At 40.2% G+C, this 13,039-nt stretch overlaps 2 protein-coding genes across 5 annotated transcripts in view; one reads left to right on the forward strand and one right to left on the reverse strand.

Annotated features, from left to right (window-relative positions):
• Window positions 1–294: 294 nt before the first annotated feature.
• Window positions 295–1,968, reverse strand: Pigbos1 (PIGB opposite strand 1). Its single transcript, XM_020159678.2, has 2 exons — window positions 1,802–1,968; window positions 295–681 (listed from the first exon to the last, which is right to left on the reverse strand). Exon 2 carries the CDS (start codon window positions 589–591, stop codon window positions 427–429), a length of 165 nt encoding a protein of 54 aa, XP_020015267.1. The 5' UTR covers window positions 592–681; window positions 1,802–1,968; the 3' UTR covers window positions 295–426.
• A 61-nt stretch (window positions 1,969–2,029) lies between these two features.
• Window positions 2,030–13,039, forward strand: part of Pigb (phosphatidylinositol glycan anchor biosynthesis class B) — a 61,828-nt gene continuing 50,818 nt past the window's right edge. For 3 of the 4 annotated variants that reach the window (XM_074065993.1, XM_074065992.1, XM_074065996.1), the window contains exons 1-6: window positions 2,030–2,311; window positions 3,129–3,262; window positions 4,274–4,393; window positions 7,856–7,960; window positions 10,046–10,176; window positions 12,410–12,550. In XM_074065993.1, coding sequence (XP_073922094.1) covers window positions 2,176–2,311; window positions 3,129–3,262; window positions 4,274–4,393; window positions 7,856–7,960; window positions 10,046–10,176; window positions 12,410–12,550 — 767 coding nt within the window. In that variant the 5' untranslated portion in view covers window positions 2,030–2,175. The remainder of the gene's footprint in view (window positions 2,312–3,128; window positions 3,263–4,273; window positions 4,394–7,855; window positions 7,961–10,045; window positions 10,177–12,409; window positions 12,551–13,039) is intronic. The other variant, XM_074065994.1, reaches the window with a different exon arrangement.

The following is a 13,039-nucleotide window of genomic DNA, read 5'->3' on the forward strand; positions in this document are numbered from 1 at the left end:
CAGGAACGTGCATTCCTTCTAATCCCAGCTTTCTGTTTTATGTTTTACGTCTGTATGTCTGTGTGTGTCTTATTTCTCATTCCCTGCTGCTCTTAATTTCATGCAGCATACCCATGCAGGTAGTAGGCAAGTGAACAATAAAATTAATAGTGCTATTTATAGCTGGGTGTGGTAGTGTATATCTATAATCCCAGCACTCAGGAGGCTAAGGCAGAAGTATCTCAAATTTGCAGCCAGCCTGGGCTATTTAGCAAGATCGTGCCTCAAAAAACAAAACAAAACAAAAAAAAGTGCTAACTTAAAAATCACTTAAATTCATTATCCATGATTTATGCTTCAACTATAAATTCTGAACTAGATTATTAACAGTTAATATATACTTCAACAGAACATTAAACAATTATTACAGATCAGCTTCAGGCAGTATTAACTCTTCTTTTCTTCTGATTCTTGTGCCAATTTCATCTTCTGTTTCAATTCCTTCTGATCTCTGGAATATTGTTCAAATATTGGTTGATAAATATACATTCCTCCAGCAATTCCAAGAATGCTAGCAAAAAGCAGTTGTGGACCAGTCAGTCTCCCAAACATTGTTGCAACAACCACTGCTCAATACAAAGGTGGTTTTGAAAAGTTACATCCCAAGTCCAGCAAATCTCTTCAGATCTGTGTACAAAGAAACTGGGGGGGGGGGGTTAAGCAATGATTTAGTACAGTAGTTTTTAAAAAGATTTCATGTCATATTTCACTCTGGAGTGAACAATAGTTTTGTAATAATACCTAAACACCATTTACTAACGAAAAGAGAAATATAAATATATAGGGAATATGGGAAACAGGATGACGGCGTGGTATAGAACAAGGCTAAATCCTTTTCTATTACAGAATGTTCTCAGTGGTTTTAAACCGACTTTCAAAATGCCAAGAGTGGGAAGTTGGGAAACTTTATACCTTTAAAGTCGGACCACAAAACTCAGTACTACAAGAAATGGCTGAAATAATACAGTTAAAAGTGTTCGCACCCGAGAAATCTGATCTGGAAGGAAGAGCAAGATAGAGAGCTGTTACTTTTCAATAATCTTCCTGTACTATTAATCTTTTTTTTAGCAGTATGATAAAAACAATTTCTTCAGATAAAAACAATCTTTTTGACTAAAAGATTTGGCTGGGACTATCACTCAAATGGTACAGTGTCCAGCTAGCAAGAGTGAGGCCCCTGAGTTCAAACTCCAGTACCGCCAAAAGAATAATAAATACATAATAAAAAAATAAATCTGAGAGCTGGAGGTGTAGCTCAAGTGGTAGAGTGCCTGCCTAGCAAGCGCAAAGTCCTGAGTCCAAACCCCAGAACCTCCAAAAAATAAACTGTGATTCCAGGTACTGGGAGGCGGGGACAAGGAGGTCACCCAGCCCAGGCAAAAGTGTGAGACCCTATCTGTAAAGAACGCTAAAAGCAAAAGGGACTGGGGACGCCTAGCAAGCGAGAGGTCTTGAGTTCAAGACTCAGCAGTATGAGTTCCCTTCAACTCTTCCGTACAAGAGGACCTCATCCACCTTGCCGAGCACCAGCCGGAAGGTTTCACTTGTTCAACTTTGGGAAGGGGATCTGCACGCGGCCTCCCCAGCCCCCGGCGTGGGAGCTCAGCCCGTCTGTTATCTCCGCGGCCCGGGATTGAGCAGATGGACGACGGCTTCAGCAAGCTTGCTCTGGTTCCACCGCCGGGATCAACACACCCGGGAACCGTGTGTGCCTCGGTCTCCGCACCTGCACTACATGGCAAATCAGCCCTACCCTGCCTACCTCATTCGACAGACAGCTCTTTTCTGCGAGGCGGCCACCACAGTGCAACGTGACCAGGACACACACGTTTCCAGTGGCCCAACCACCGCGGACCGCACTCGAGCACCCGACCCGCCCCACGCCGCCGCCGGAACCGCGGGGGAGGGCGCGCAGCTTCCGGCGGGACTTCCGGCGCGGCCCGAAGACGCAGGGCAGGCCCGCCCCCGCCCCTGCTCCCGGAGACCCCGGGGTTGGCCGCACGCGGAGAGCGGCGTCCCGGGACCCGCGCGTGGAGCGACGGCGGCCGCGAAGGCCAAGCTTAGTGGGAGAAGCGGTGCACGCGGCCTCCGCCCCTTCCTTCCCGGAAAGGTGGCGGCCCCGCTCCTCCGCCGGCTATGGATCCGCAGGGCGGCGACGGCGGGCTCGCTTTCCGCGGCCCCCACAGCCGCCCCCACGAAAAGGTGAAGCTGCGGAAGAGGAAGTCCACCCTGTACTCCGGCGCCCAGGACAAGGGCGCGGGGCACCGCCGGGGTGAGCCAGGGGCGCCGCCTGAGAGGTCTGGGAGGTCCCAACACCTGAAACGCTGCACGTAGACTTTAAAGCCATCTGATCTTGAAATGTCGGTGACTGAACTCAGAGTTCACAGAATACCCTGTGTTTGGCGTGCGGGCTGCCTGTCCACCTGCGCTTATGGGCAAACCCGGTTTCAGTTTTACTTCGGACGAGGCAATTTAATTTCTGGGCCATAAATTTCCTCCTACATAAAATGGAGCTAATCCTACCTACCCCATCGCATTGTTTTCAAGACAAATGAGATGCACGTAAAAGAATTAACACAATGATTGGCGTATATTAAGCATCAATAAGAGGTTTTAAGTGTACAAAGCATTTTATACACCACTGATGGTCATGTATACAAAGTTGCACTCTAAATTAGTGTGTGAGAGCTCCTTTCTCATTAGACACACATGCAGCATAACCCAATTAGCATTAGTCGTTTTTTTCAGTATTTATCTCATCCTCTCTTCGTACAGTAAGTTGCAGGGCATGTTGATTAAATGAAGAGTGGTGGGCTCTGCCCCCTCCACCCCCGCTCCTTTTTAAGGCAGTGTTGGAGCTGAACTCTGTTCTGATGCAGTCCAGTTCACAGTTCTGCTGCTGAGCTAAATCCCCAGCGCCTTCAGCCCCGCAGTGTAGATTTAATCCAGGCCAACCTTGAGAGTGAATTCACCACTGTGTCCTAACAGAGCCTGAGCAAGGGGCCATCCAGAGCTGCATATTTTAACTTCTACAACAGTAATTTGCCCGACTTTTGTGCCACACTTACCTGCTTTGTTTTGTTTTTCAGATCTTCTTGGAGAAAACATTTATCTGGTCTTGTTTACCATTGCTTTACGGATATTTAACTGCTTTTTAGTCCAGACAAGTTTTGTTCCAGACGAATACTGGCAGTCTCTTGAAGTGGCACATCACATGGTTTTCAAATATCCTTTGTAGTTTCTTTTCCACGTTATGAGTGTATATTCATCTGAAGGATTGAGGTCACTTTTCTATTACGTGTTTTCAACTGGTATTCTGTATTTTCTCCAAATAATTCCATCAACTTATACTGTTAATGTATACTAATATTTCTTCTGCATCTTCCTTTGATGTTGATGTATTTGACACAGCTTTTTTACCTAGTGTATATGCCCACAATGCATAGTATTTGGAGAATACAGATGAAGTAAAAAACACATTCCTTTCCAGCATTTGGGAAACTAAGGCAGGAAGATGGCCAGTTTCAGGTAATGAGACCATGTCTCAAAAAAATCCAAATGAACCAACAAACAAATTCAAACAAACAAGCAAACAAAAAACCTACATTCCTGTCTGAAGAAGCTAAGAGTTTACTGGGCTGAGCAGGGTGCTAGTGGTTCTCACCTATAATCCTAGCTACTTGGGATGCTGAGATTGGGAAGATTGTGGTTCAAGGCCAACCCCAGCAAAATGGACTGGAGGTATGGCTCAAGTGATAGAGAGCCTGCTTTACACGCACAAAGCCCTGAGTTCAAACACCAGTCCCACCCCACCCCCCCCCAAAAAATGCTGTATTTTAAACTTCATTGTCAACAAATAAAGTATTGGAAGCTAGATATATGGTTGTACTCTCCAGTAATCTCAGCTACTTGTCAAGGAAAGACAGAAGGGTTGAGGTCAAGGCCAATTCTGACAAAAAGTCAGTCAGATCCTGTCTCAAAAACAAATTGGGTAGGGTAGCAAGTTTTTGTAATCCCAGTTACTTGGGAAGTGAAGGTAGGAACGTCAGGGTATGAAGTGAGCTCAGGCAAAAACACTAGACCCTATCTGTAACAACAAATAAACTCAAAGCAAAAGGTCGGGGGTTTGGCTCAAGTTAAACTGGTTACCTAGTGGGTGTCAGGCCCTGAGTTCAAGCCCCAGAATCCAAAAACATGTTTCAATACTATGTGACATTTAATCCTTAATATTACTAATTATGGCTATTTGACCTGGGAATGGGCAGAAAGACTGAGGGGTTACACTTACCCCTTAGTGTTTGCAAGCATTTACAAGATTCTGCATCTTTTGGGAAAAGACAGTGTTCAGTTACTGGTGAGTGTATTTTTTTTTTTCGGTACCAGGGATTGAACTCAGGGCCTTGCACTTCCTAAGCAAGTACTCTACCTCTTAAGCCACACCTCTTAAGTTGTCACTGGTAAGTATAAATAAAAGTATCCAACATAGTTGTTAAAAACATAGGTATTCCAGGCTGGGAATGTATCTCAGTGGTAGAGCATTTGCCTAGCATTCACAAAGGTCTAGGTTCAATGCCCAGCACTGCAAGAAAACATAATGTCTTTCTTCAAGTTCAAGATTTCTGCATGACAGCTGTGTTAGCTTTCTATTACTGCAACAAAGTACCTGAGATCAGCTTTAAGAGGAAAGGTTTATTTTGGGTCACAGTTTTGGAGGCTTCTGAGGTTTCTGTCCATGATCAGCTGGCCTGCTAGTTTGGGGCCATCAGCAGGGCAGCACATCACAGTGGGAGATGGAGGGAAGGAAGCTGCTCACCTCACAGTGTCGAGGAAGCAAAAAGAAAGGGGCCAGGTGTGCTCAAGTGTGCTGAAGTATATCCCACAATGATCTGACCTCCTTTCACTAGCCCCCCTTCCTCCTAAAGGTTTCACCACATCCCAGTAGTGCCACGGACAGGGGACCGAGCCTTCACTTGGACCTTTGGAGGACATTTCAGATCCAAACTCTAGCAGCAACCCTTCAGAAAACCTTCTTTTATCCGGACTAACCATCTCCAGTCATTAACCTCAAAATCATAGATTGTGTCTTCTAGAAACATTGTCACTTAATATCCATCTTAAAATGTGGATTTTCAAACTGAACAAAATATTAAAAGGTAGGGTAACTAGTTCAGAATATAATGGAACCATTAACTTCATAAAAACTATACACCTTTCAGTGCCCAAGACTGCTTTTTACTTGTTAGCAGCTATCTCACACTGTTGGCACATAATGTTTGTAGCAAGACTGACTTTTCATAGGAATTGCTTTCAGGGGGCCTGGGAAGTTAGAATGAAGCTGACAGCCTCCTATGCAGAGTAAACAGAAGGTATGTATATATGTGCCTTTCACTGTATTTTACAGGGCACAGTTTTCAGTACAATTAAAGGCACCTACCTATTTATACACAATTGACAAAAGTTGAAGTGTTAGAAGTGAAAGTAAGGCAGTTCTAATTATGTGAAATTAATAGTTTAATTGAGCAAAAACATTTACATTTGTTTAGTTTTTTATGGTGGTACTGGGGTTTGAACTCAGGGCCTCACACTTGCTAGTCTGCCAGCATACATGTTTTTATAAACATTCCCCCTTGATCAAAGGTTAAATTATACTATGATAACTGTGGCATGCTTTTTTTTTTCCTTTCTTTCCTTTTTTATTATTCATATGTGCATACAATGCTTGGGTCATTTCTCTCCCCTGCCCCCACCCCCTCCCTTACCACCCACCCTGCCCCCTCCTTCTCCCCCCACACCCCCTCACTACCCGGCAGAAACTATTTTGCCCTTATCTCTAATTTTGTTGAAGAGAGAGTATAAGAAATAATAGGAAGGACCAAGGGTTTTTGCTAGTTGAGATAAGGATAGCTATACAGGGAGTTGTCTCACATTGCTTTCCTGTGCATGTGTTTTACCTTCTAAATTAATTCTACTCGAGCTAACCTTTTCTCTAGTTCCTGGTCCCCTTTTCCTATTGGCCTCAGTTGCTTTAAAGTATCTGCTTTAGTTTCTCTGCGTTGAGGGCAACAAATGCTGTCTAGTTCTTGAGTGTCTTACCTATCCTCATATCTCCCTTGTGTGCTCTCGCTTTTATCATGTGCTCAAAGTCCAATCCCCTTGTTGTGTTTGCCCTTGATCTAATGTCTGCATATGAGGGAGAACATACAATTTTTGGTCTTTTGGGCCAAGCTAACCTTACTCAGAATGATGTTCTCCAATTCCATCCATTTACCAGCGAATGATAACATTTCGTTCTTCTTCATGGCTGCATAAAATTCCATTGTGTATAAAGACCACATTTTCTTGATCCATTCGTCAGTAGTGGGGCATCTTGGCTGTTTCCGTAACTTGGCTATTGTGAATAGTGCTGCAATAAACATGGGTGTGCAGGTGCCTCTGGAGTAACCTGTGTCACAGTCTTTTGGGTATATCCCCAAGAGTGGTATTGCTAGATCAAATGGTAGATTAATGTTTAGCTTTTTAAGTAGTTATGGCATGTTTTTTAAAAAACTCTCAGCATTAACATTTCTAACTGTAATTTAGTTGTAATACATTTAGTTTGTTTTGGGTTTTTTGTTTCATTTTGTTTTGCAGTACAGGGACTGAACCCAAGGCCTTGTGCAGGCTACTTATCTCTTAGGCCCCAGCCCCATCTCTTAAATTTCTTTTGAGTTTTAAGTTTATTCCTTAATGTCATCTGAATATATTGATTATAGAATATCTGTGGGATTTTTAAGGTAATTTATGGGATTATTGATCTACATTGCAGAATGGGGAAGCAGTATAACTTAATAATTAAGAGCAGAGGCTTTGGTGTCAGGCTGACTTGGGTTTGAATTCTTTTTTCCATGCTAAGTAGTTCTTCAGCCGTGGGGAAATTACTTCACTTCTCTGCACCTTGGTTTCATCATTTATAAAACAGTTCCTGCCGCTCTGTCTTAGAAGATTGTTCCACCTGGATGAGCTATGTAATTTATTTATATAAATATATATATACACACATACATATATATATCCATACATACATAACTACTTGGCTAAGGCACAGTACTGTAAATGTTTGATTATTTTTAAAGACTATAGAGTGCTAATGAAAATAAATATACTTCTAAAATAGAATCTTAACACAATAAAATGGTTTGCTGGCTATTTAAAATTCACATTATTGGGTTGGATGGCTATGGGAAGACTTGAGGCCATGAGTTCAAGGTCAGCCTGGGCTGCATAGTGAGACCCTGTCTCAAAAAAGAAAAAGAAAAGTGTGATATATAAGTCAATATGAAAATGGAGGGCTGGTGGAATGGCTCAAGTGGTAGAGTGCCTGCCTAGCAAGTATGAAGCTCTGAGTTTAAGCCCCAGTGCCAAAAAAAAAGAAAAATGAGAGTGGTAGGACTGGGGCATGGCTGAAGTGATTGCCTGCCTAGAAAATGTGAGCCTCTCATTCCAAATACCAATACCACCAAGAAGGGGGAAAAAAATGAGAATGGTAAAACTACCTTTAGAATGTCCGTGAGAAATAAAACTCTCATAGAAATAAATCTTTTGGGGGCTTGGGACTTAGTTCAGTGGTAGAGCTCTTAACCTGGTAAATATGAGGCCCTGAATCCAATCCCCAGTCCTGCAAAGTAAACAAATTCATATCTTTGCAGAATACATTGTCTTATTTTTTTTACTAGAATTGGCTTTCAATTGACAGTTGGATCAGCTTGTTCACTTTTAATTCTGTCTGAACCAAGAGATGTGTTTAACATATTCTTGTTTTTCTTTTTAACTAACAAAGATCTGGATCCCGAGACTTGCCCAAGCACTTCTGTCTGCTATAGCAGATGTCAGGCTTTACTCACTAATGAAGCAACTAGAAAATCAGGAACTGGGAAGATGGGTGGTAAGTCCTAAACACTTCAGGAATTGTATGCCAGTTATTTCATTCCCAGGCATAAAGCATGTGGAAAATAAATAATGGTTTCCCAAAATAGTTTTAGAAGGTAATTCATAGAATTTTAAAGAGCTACTTCCATAATTAAAAAGAGTAAAATCATGGGCTGATGGAATGTCTCTAATTGTAGAGGCCCTGAGTTCAAGCCCCAGTACTGCCAAAAGAAAAAGTAAAATTTTCTAAAAAGTAAAAAAAAAAAATAGTAAAATCAATTTTACAGTATATTAAGCACTGGGGCGTAACTTGCTAGGAGGTGTGGCTCAAATGGTAGAGTGCTTGCTTTGTAAGCACAAAGCCCTGAGTTCAAACCTCATTCCCACCAAACAAACAGTAAAATACAAGTGGCATATGCCCTATCTCTCCTCCTGATTGAGTCCTGGGTGATGGAAGCCAAAACTTAGGCGAAGCTAAACCCTAGGAGACGGCCTTGGGAAGCCCTTTAACTCCTCAAACTGTCAGAATCCTTGGCTTCCTTTACCTAGAATTCAGTAGAGATGGTTCTAAATCACTGCCTACTTCACAAGCACCACCTCAGCTTTTATAGCCTTTGTTGATCATTCCTTCAGCTACAGAGTCTCAGCCTGAGAAATTGCTTTGCACCGGAATATTCTTTCACTCCTGGCTGGGATGCTTGAATAGCAAGACTTGTATAAGGGAGAGAGTATGATGAAGACTGTCTTTGGTCATTTGGCTTATTTCGTGGTAGAGATAATCAATTCCTGACATCCCATTCAAATCTTGAATAGGGTTTCTCATTCAGACCATACCCTGAAGAGTGACTGGATTCTGTAATACTCTATTACTTCACTTGGCTCTTTCCAAAATTAAATAAACTACTACAGTTTTTGCTTCTATTGGAAAATACATTCCAAATTCCAAGTAAACCACTTACCAACATACTTCTGGGATATAATTTTTAGTAAATCAGAAAAAAAGACATTTTTCTGCAAGCAGTGCATTTTGCATTTTGAAAAGACTGGTTAGTTTAGCAGTTAAGCCCTTCTACTTGACTCAGATATAAAGTCATCCTCATTCCTTTGTGCTTATATGTTATGTACATTCCTGAAGGCTCAACATAAAATGGTAGGCAAAGCTCATGATGCCTTTTAAATCCTCCATCATAACAGCATGAGGTTCTTCTAGTTTAGGAAAAGCTCTTGATTTCATGAAAATTGGAACTTTGATTTTTTGGGGGGCAGTACTGGGGTTTGAACTCAGAGCCTCACACTTGCTAGGCAGGTGCTTTACCACTTGAGCCACCCTTCCAGCCCAAATTGGAACTTTTTAAAAGTGTATTGGAAGAGATGAAGTTAGTACCATGTTTAACAACCTTGCCTCAATTATGACGTTTCTCTTAAGACAAATGTCTTACTGTATTTAATGTTTTATGGATTTACTGATGCTTTTGTTTGCATGTTCATTCATGACCTGGTTTATTAAGTTAGTCCATTTTCAACTTAAAATTTAATATACCTCTTGATATTTTTTCTCTCCTTTTAATTTTTTACCAAGAAATGGATCAATTAAAAAAATTCAAAGTGACTTGTGTTAGTACTATATGATTGTTTGAAGAACACCAATTTGTAAATCTAGTTATGAATTTCAATTCTTTATAAACCTTATCATAAAAAAATAAGTTTTGAAAAAAATAAATTTTGGGGGCTGGCAGAGTGGCTCAAGTTGTCGATCCTAGAAAGTGCAAGACCCTGATCAAACCCCAGTATTGTCCCCCGAAAAAATATGTTTTACATCTTTCATTAAGAGAAGTGGGATTTAAGTGAAATTCAATACCATAAAATACACCTGCAAGTATAAACTCCTTATCACTAACAAATATAGATCTGACATTGTCACAGAGCTATTTAATGTAAGTTTTTTTGTTTGTTTGTTTTTTTATGAGGCAATGTGCTTTTGAACAATGTTTGGGCATTTATACTTTAAAGATCATGTACCTTTTGATGCCAAATGCCAAACTTTCCCATTTCCTACTTCATACATGTTTGCTCATATTTTTTTTTTTTTTATTGCTCATAGTTTTTTTGCCAGTTGTGTTCTTGGTTCACATGGTATTGCTGTACTAGAACCCTTACAAACACCATGGAAACTGTTCTTTCTATAATTGCTCTTTTCTACTATCCTTGGGAAGGTTCAAAGTCCATGAACAGGTGAGCTATATTATTGTTAATAATTATCTACAAAACTCTAAAGCATGCTTTTGAAAAATCTTAGATATCAACATATTGTAATATCAAGTAGACTCCCTAATGTTTATGAGAGTTAGAAAAACAACAGATTTTCAGTGGATATATTATACGAGAAACAGATAACACATTCAAACTGGATAATTAAGGAGAGTTTAATAAAATCACTGTTTACAAAGGTGTAGATGACACTTAGGAAGGCCAATAGGAAATACTGTAGTATCCAATGCTAGTCATAACAGGAAATCCCTATTATCTCTAGACTTCAGTGAGCTAAAAGAAACAGTTAATAACTGTTTATCTATGGAAACATAGATAGCCTTTAACAATAGCAAGGACATAGCCAGAATAAACAACCTTACTCATTCTCCTCCTGCCTTCCAGTTAGCCAAAGCCAATTAAAAGCCAGCAAGCAAGCCAGGCACCTGTGGTTCACACCTGTTATCCTAGCTACTCAGGAGGCAGAGATCAGGAGGATTGCCGTTGGAAGCCAGCCCAGGCAAATACTTTGCAAGACCCTATCTCGAAAAACCGTTCACAAAAATAGGACTGGTGGAGTGGCTCAAAGTGAAGGCCCTGAGTTCAAGCCCCAGTACTGCAAAAAAACAAAACAAAACAAACCCAGAAAGCAAAGTAGATGTAACCCATGCAGCTCAACCTCCCTACACAAAGAACAGGTAATGGGTGGAGAACAGATATGGAAGGGCAAATAGAAAATATTTGGACCTGATTTGGGTCAGTGACACTTAATAAACTTAATCAGATTGATTTTGGCTAACTGAAAGGCAGGAGGAAAGTGGCCAGCCTTAGATTGACTGCCTGGCCTCAGGTGACCTCCCCTAATTTAGTAAGGAAGGGAAGGGTCATGCATGTGGTACAAAGGACTCCAGCCAGGTGTAGTGGTGCATGTCTATAATCCCAACACTCAGAAGGCTGAGGCAGGAGGATCTAGAGTTCTGGGCTACACAGTGAGCGTTCATAGTGAAATACTGCCTCAGAAAAACAAACGTTTTTGATATAAACATGAAAAGTACTACTCCAGATCTGAAAATAAAACGCTATTTTACACCTTCCATTTTGAATGCAGGTATTATAAATGAAAGATCCCTTTAAGGATGGCATTAGACTATCTAAGCTTTGATTTCTATAAAATGAGAATAAAACTGCTCTCAGGATTAAATGAGAATCTATAAAGAGACTATCCTAGAGCCTATTAAAAATAGATGTTCAGTAATGCTGACAGAGACAATATTGTTAAGCAAAGGAGTTTTTCTGGGCAACATAAAAAATGATGAAGAGGTTCCAGGTAAGTGACAGATTTCAGTGTAAAATGATGACAGCATGAAAAAGAAACAAAAGTGGGTATGTATTATGAGAAATTGCTATTTAAGGTGACTCAGAATTTTCATCTTAAGCTTAAGAAATAAAGTGATTCTGCTATTGAACGGTATACAGTGAACAGGTTTCAGTTAAAGTTGTGGGGTTTGTACATATATATCTTTCAGATGGATAAAATTAGCTTATTTTCAGAACAAAAAAAGCAGGTATTCAGAAGTTCATCATTGCCATTGCCTAAATAATCCTAATGATCATTAAAGGTATATGGTTTTTCTTAGAGAAAGGATTTGTGTGACTTTCTTACAACTCCTTAGGAAAAACTTGATGACTATTCTATCAAGAAAGTAACTGGCAGAGTTGTGATGTTAAAATTTAGTATACTTTTTAGCATTTAAGACTAACAATAAGCCAGGCTCCAGTGGCTCACAAGCCTGTAATCCTAGCTACTCAGGAGGCAGGGATCAAGAAGATCGAAGTTTGATGCCAGCGCGGGCAAATAGTTCTCGAGACCCTTTCTTGAAAAATTCCAACATAAAAAGGGGCTGGTAGAGTGGCTCAAGGTGTAGGCCCTGAGTTCAAACCCCAGTACCACCAAAAAAAAAAAAAAAAAGATTAACATTAAGACATTGGATAACTTCTTACTTGAAAATATTAGAAGATATTAGGGCTCTATAAGACATTAGGTACTACCTCTTCTTACAGATTAAAAACAAAAAAAAGATTGAAAAAATACAAGTGACTTACCATTATATAGCTATTTATACCAAAAGCAAAAATACCAGTTTTATTAAAAATGTATTACAGTGAAAATAAATTAACTAACTTCCTAGTTTCTCTTAACACATTTCCTTGCTTTTAGTGTTACGTACTCATTCCTGGTGGCTCTTGCCTTCATAATCCGTCCTACAGCTCTCATTCCGTGGGTGCCTTTACTCTTCAGGCATTTCTGGCAAGAACGGAGAAAGCTTGATCTTATTCTACATCATTTCGTACCTGTAGGGTAAGTATGGCCACAGTCCACCTATTAATTAGGATTTTATATCTTTCAGTTAATTATATCTTCTGATGTCACTGAGAATTCCCAATCTTTGGAAATAGAATTTTTCCAACTTTATATTTTATATGTTGATATTTATGATACTGATTAGCTGTATTTTAACTTGCTTAAATGAGGGTCTGTGCAGTTATTTCTTAGAATTTCCATATGCTAAAAATTTCTCAAATTTTAGAGATGCATTCTTTTTCATTTGTATACGAGTTTATCATTTCTAATTGGCTTTCACAGTGCACAGGAGTTTCACTGTTCTTGGGATCTAGGCAGTGGATGTGTTATTTTGTAGTACAGGACACAGGAAACAAATTTAAAATTCGCTGGTTGCTGGGATTGAAACTCAGGTCTTCTAACTATACTGTGAAGATAAGACTTACCCAAAACACTTGGTAGAACATCCAAAATCATTATCTGTTGGACAGATGAATGCACTCTGAC

This window comes from Castor canadensis, chromosome 2 (genome assembly GCF_047511655.1).
Source record: "Castor canadensis chromosome 2, mCasCan1.hap1v2, whole genome shotgun sequence".
In the NCBI taxonomy this organism is placed as follows: Eukaryota; Metazoa; Chordata; class Mammalia; order Rodentia; family Castoridae; genus Castor; species Castor canadensis.

Coding starts and splice junctions, on each gene's coding strand:
- Pigbos1 (XM_020159678.2), bottom strand. CDS start 591: ATGTTTGGGAGACTGACTGGTCCACAACTGCTTTTTGCTAGCATTCTT.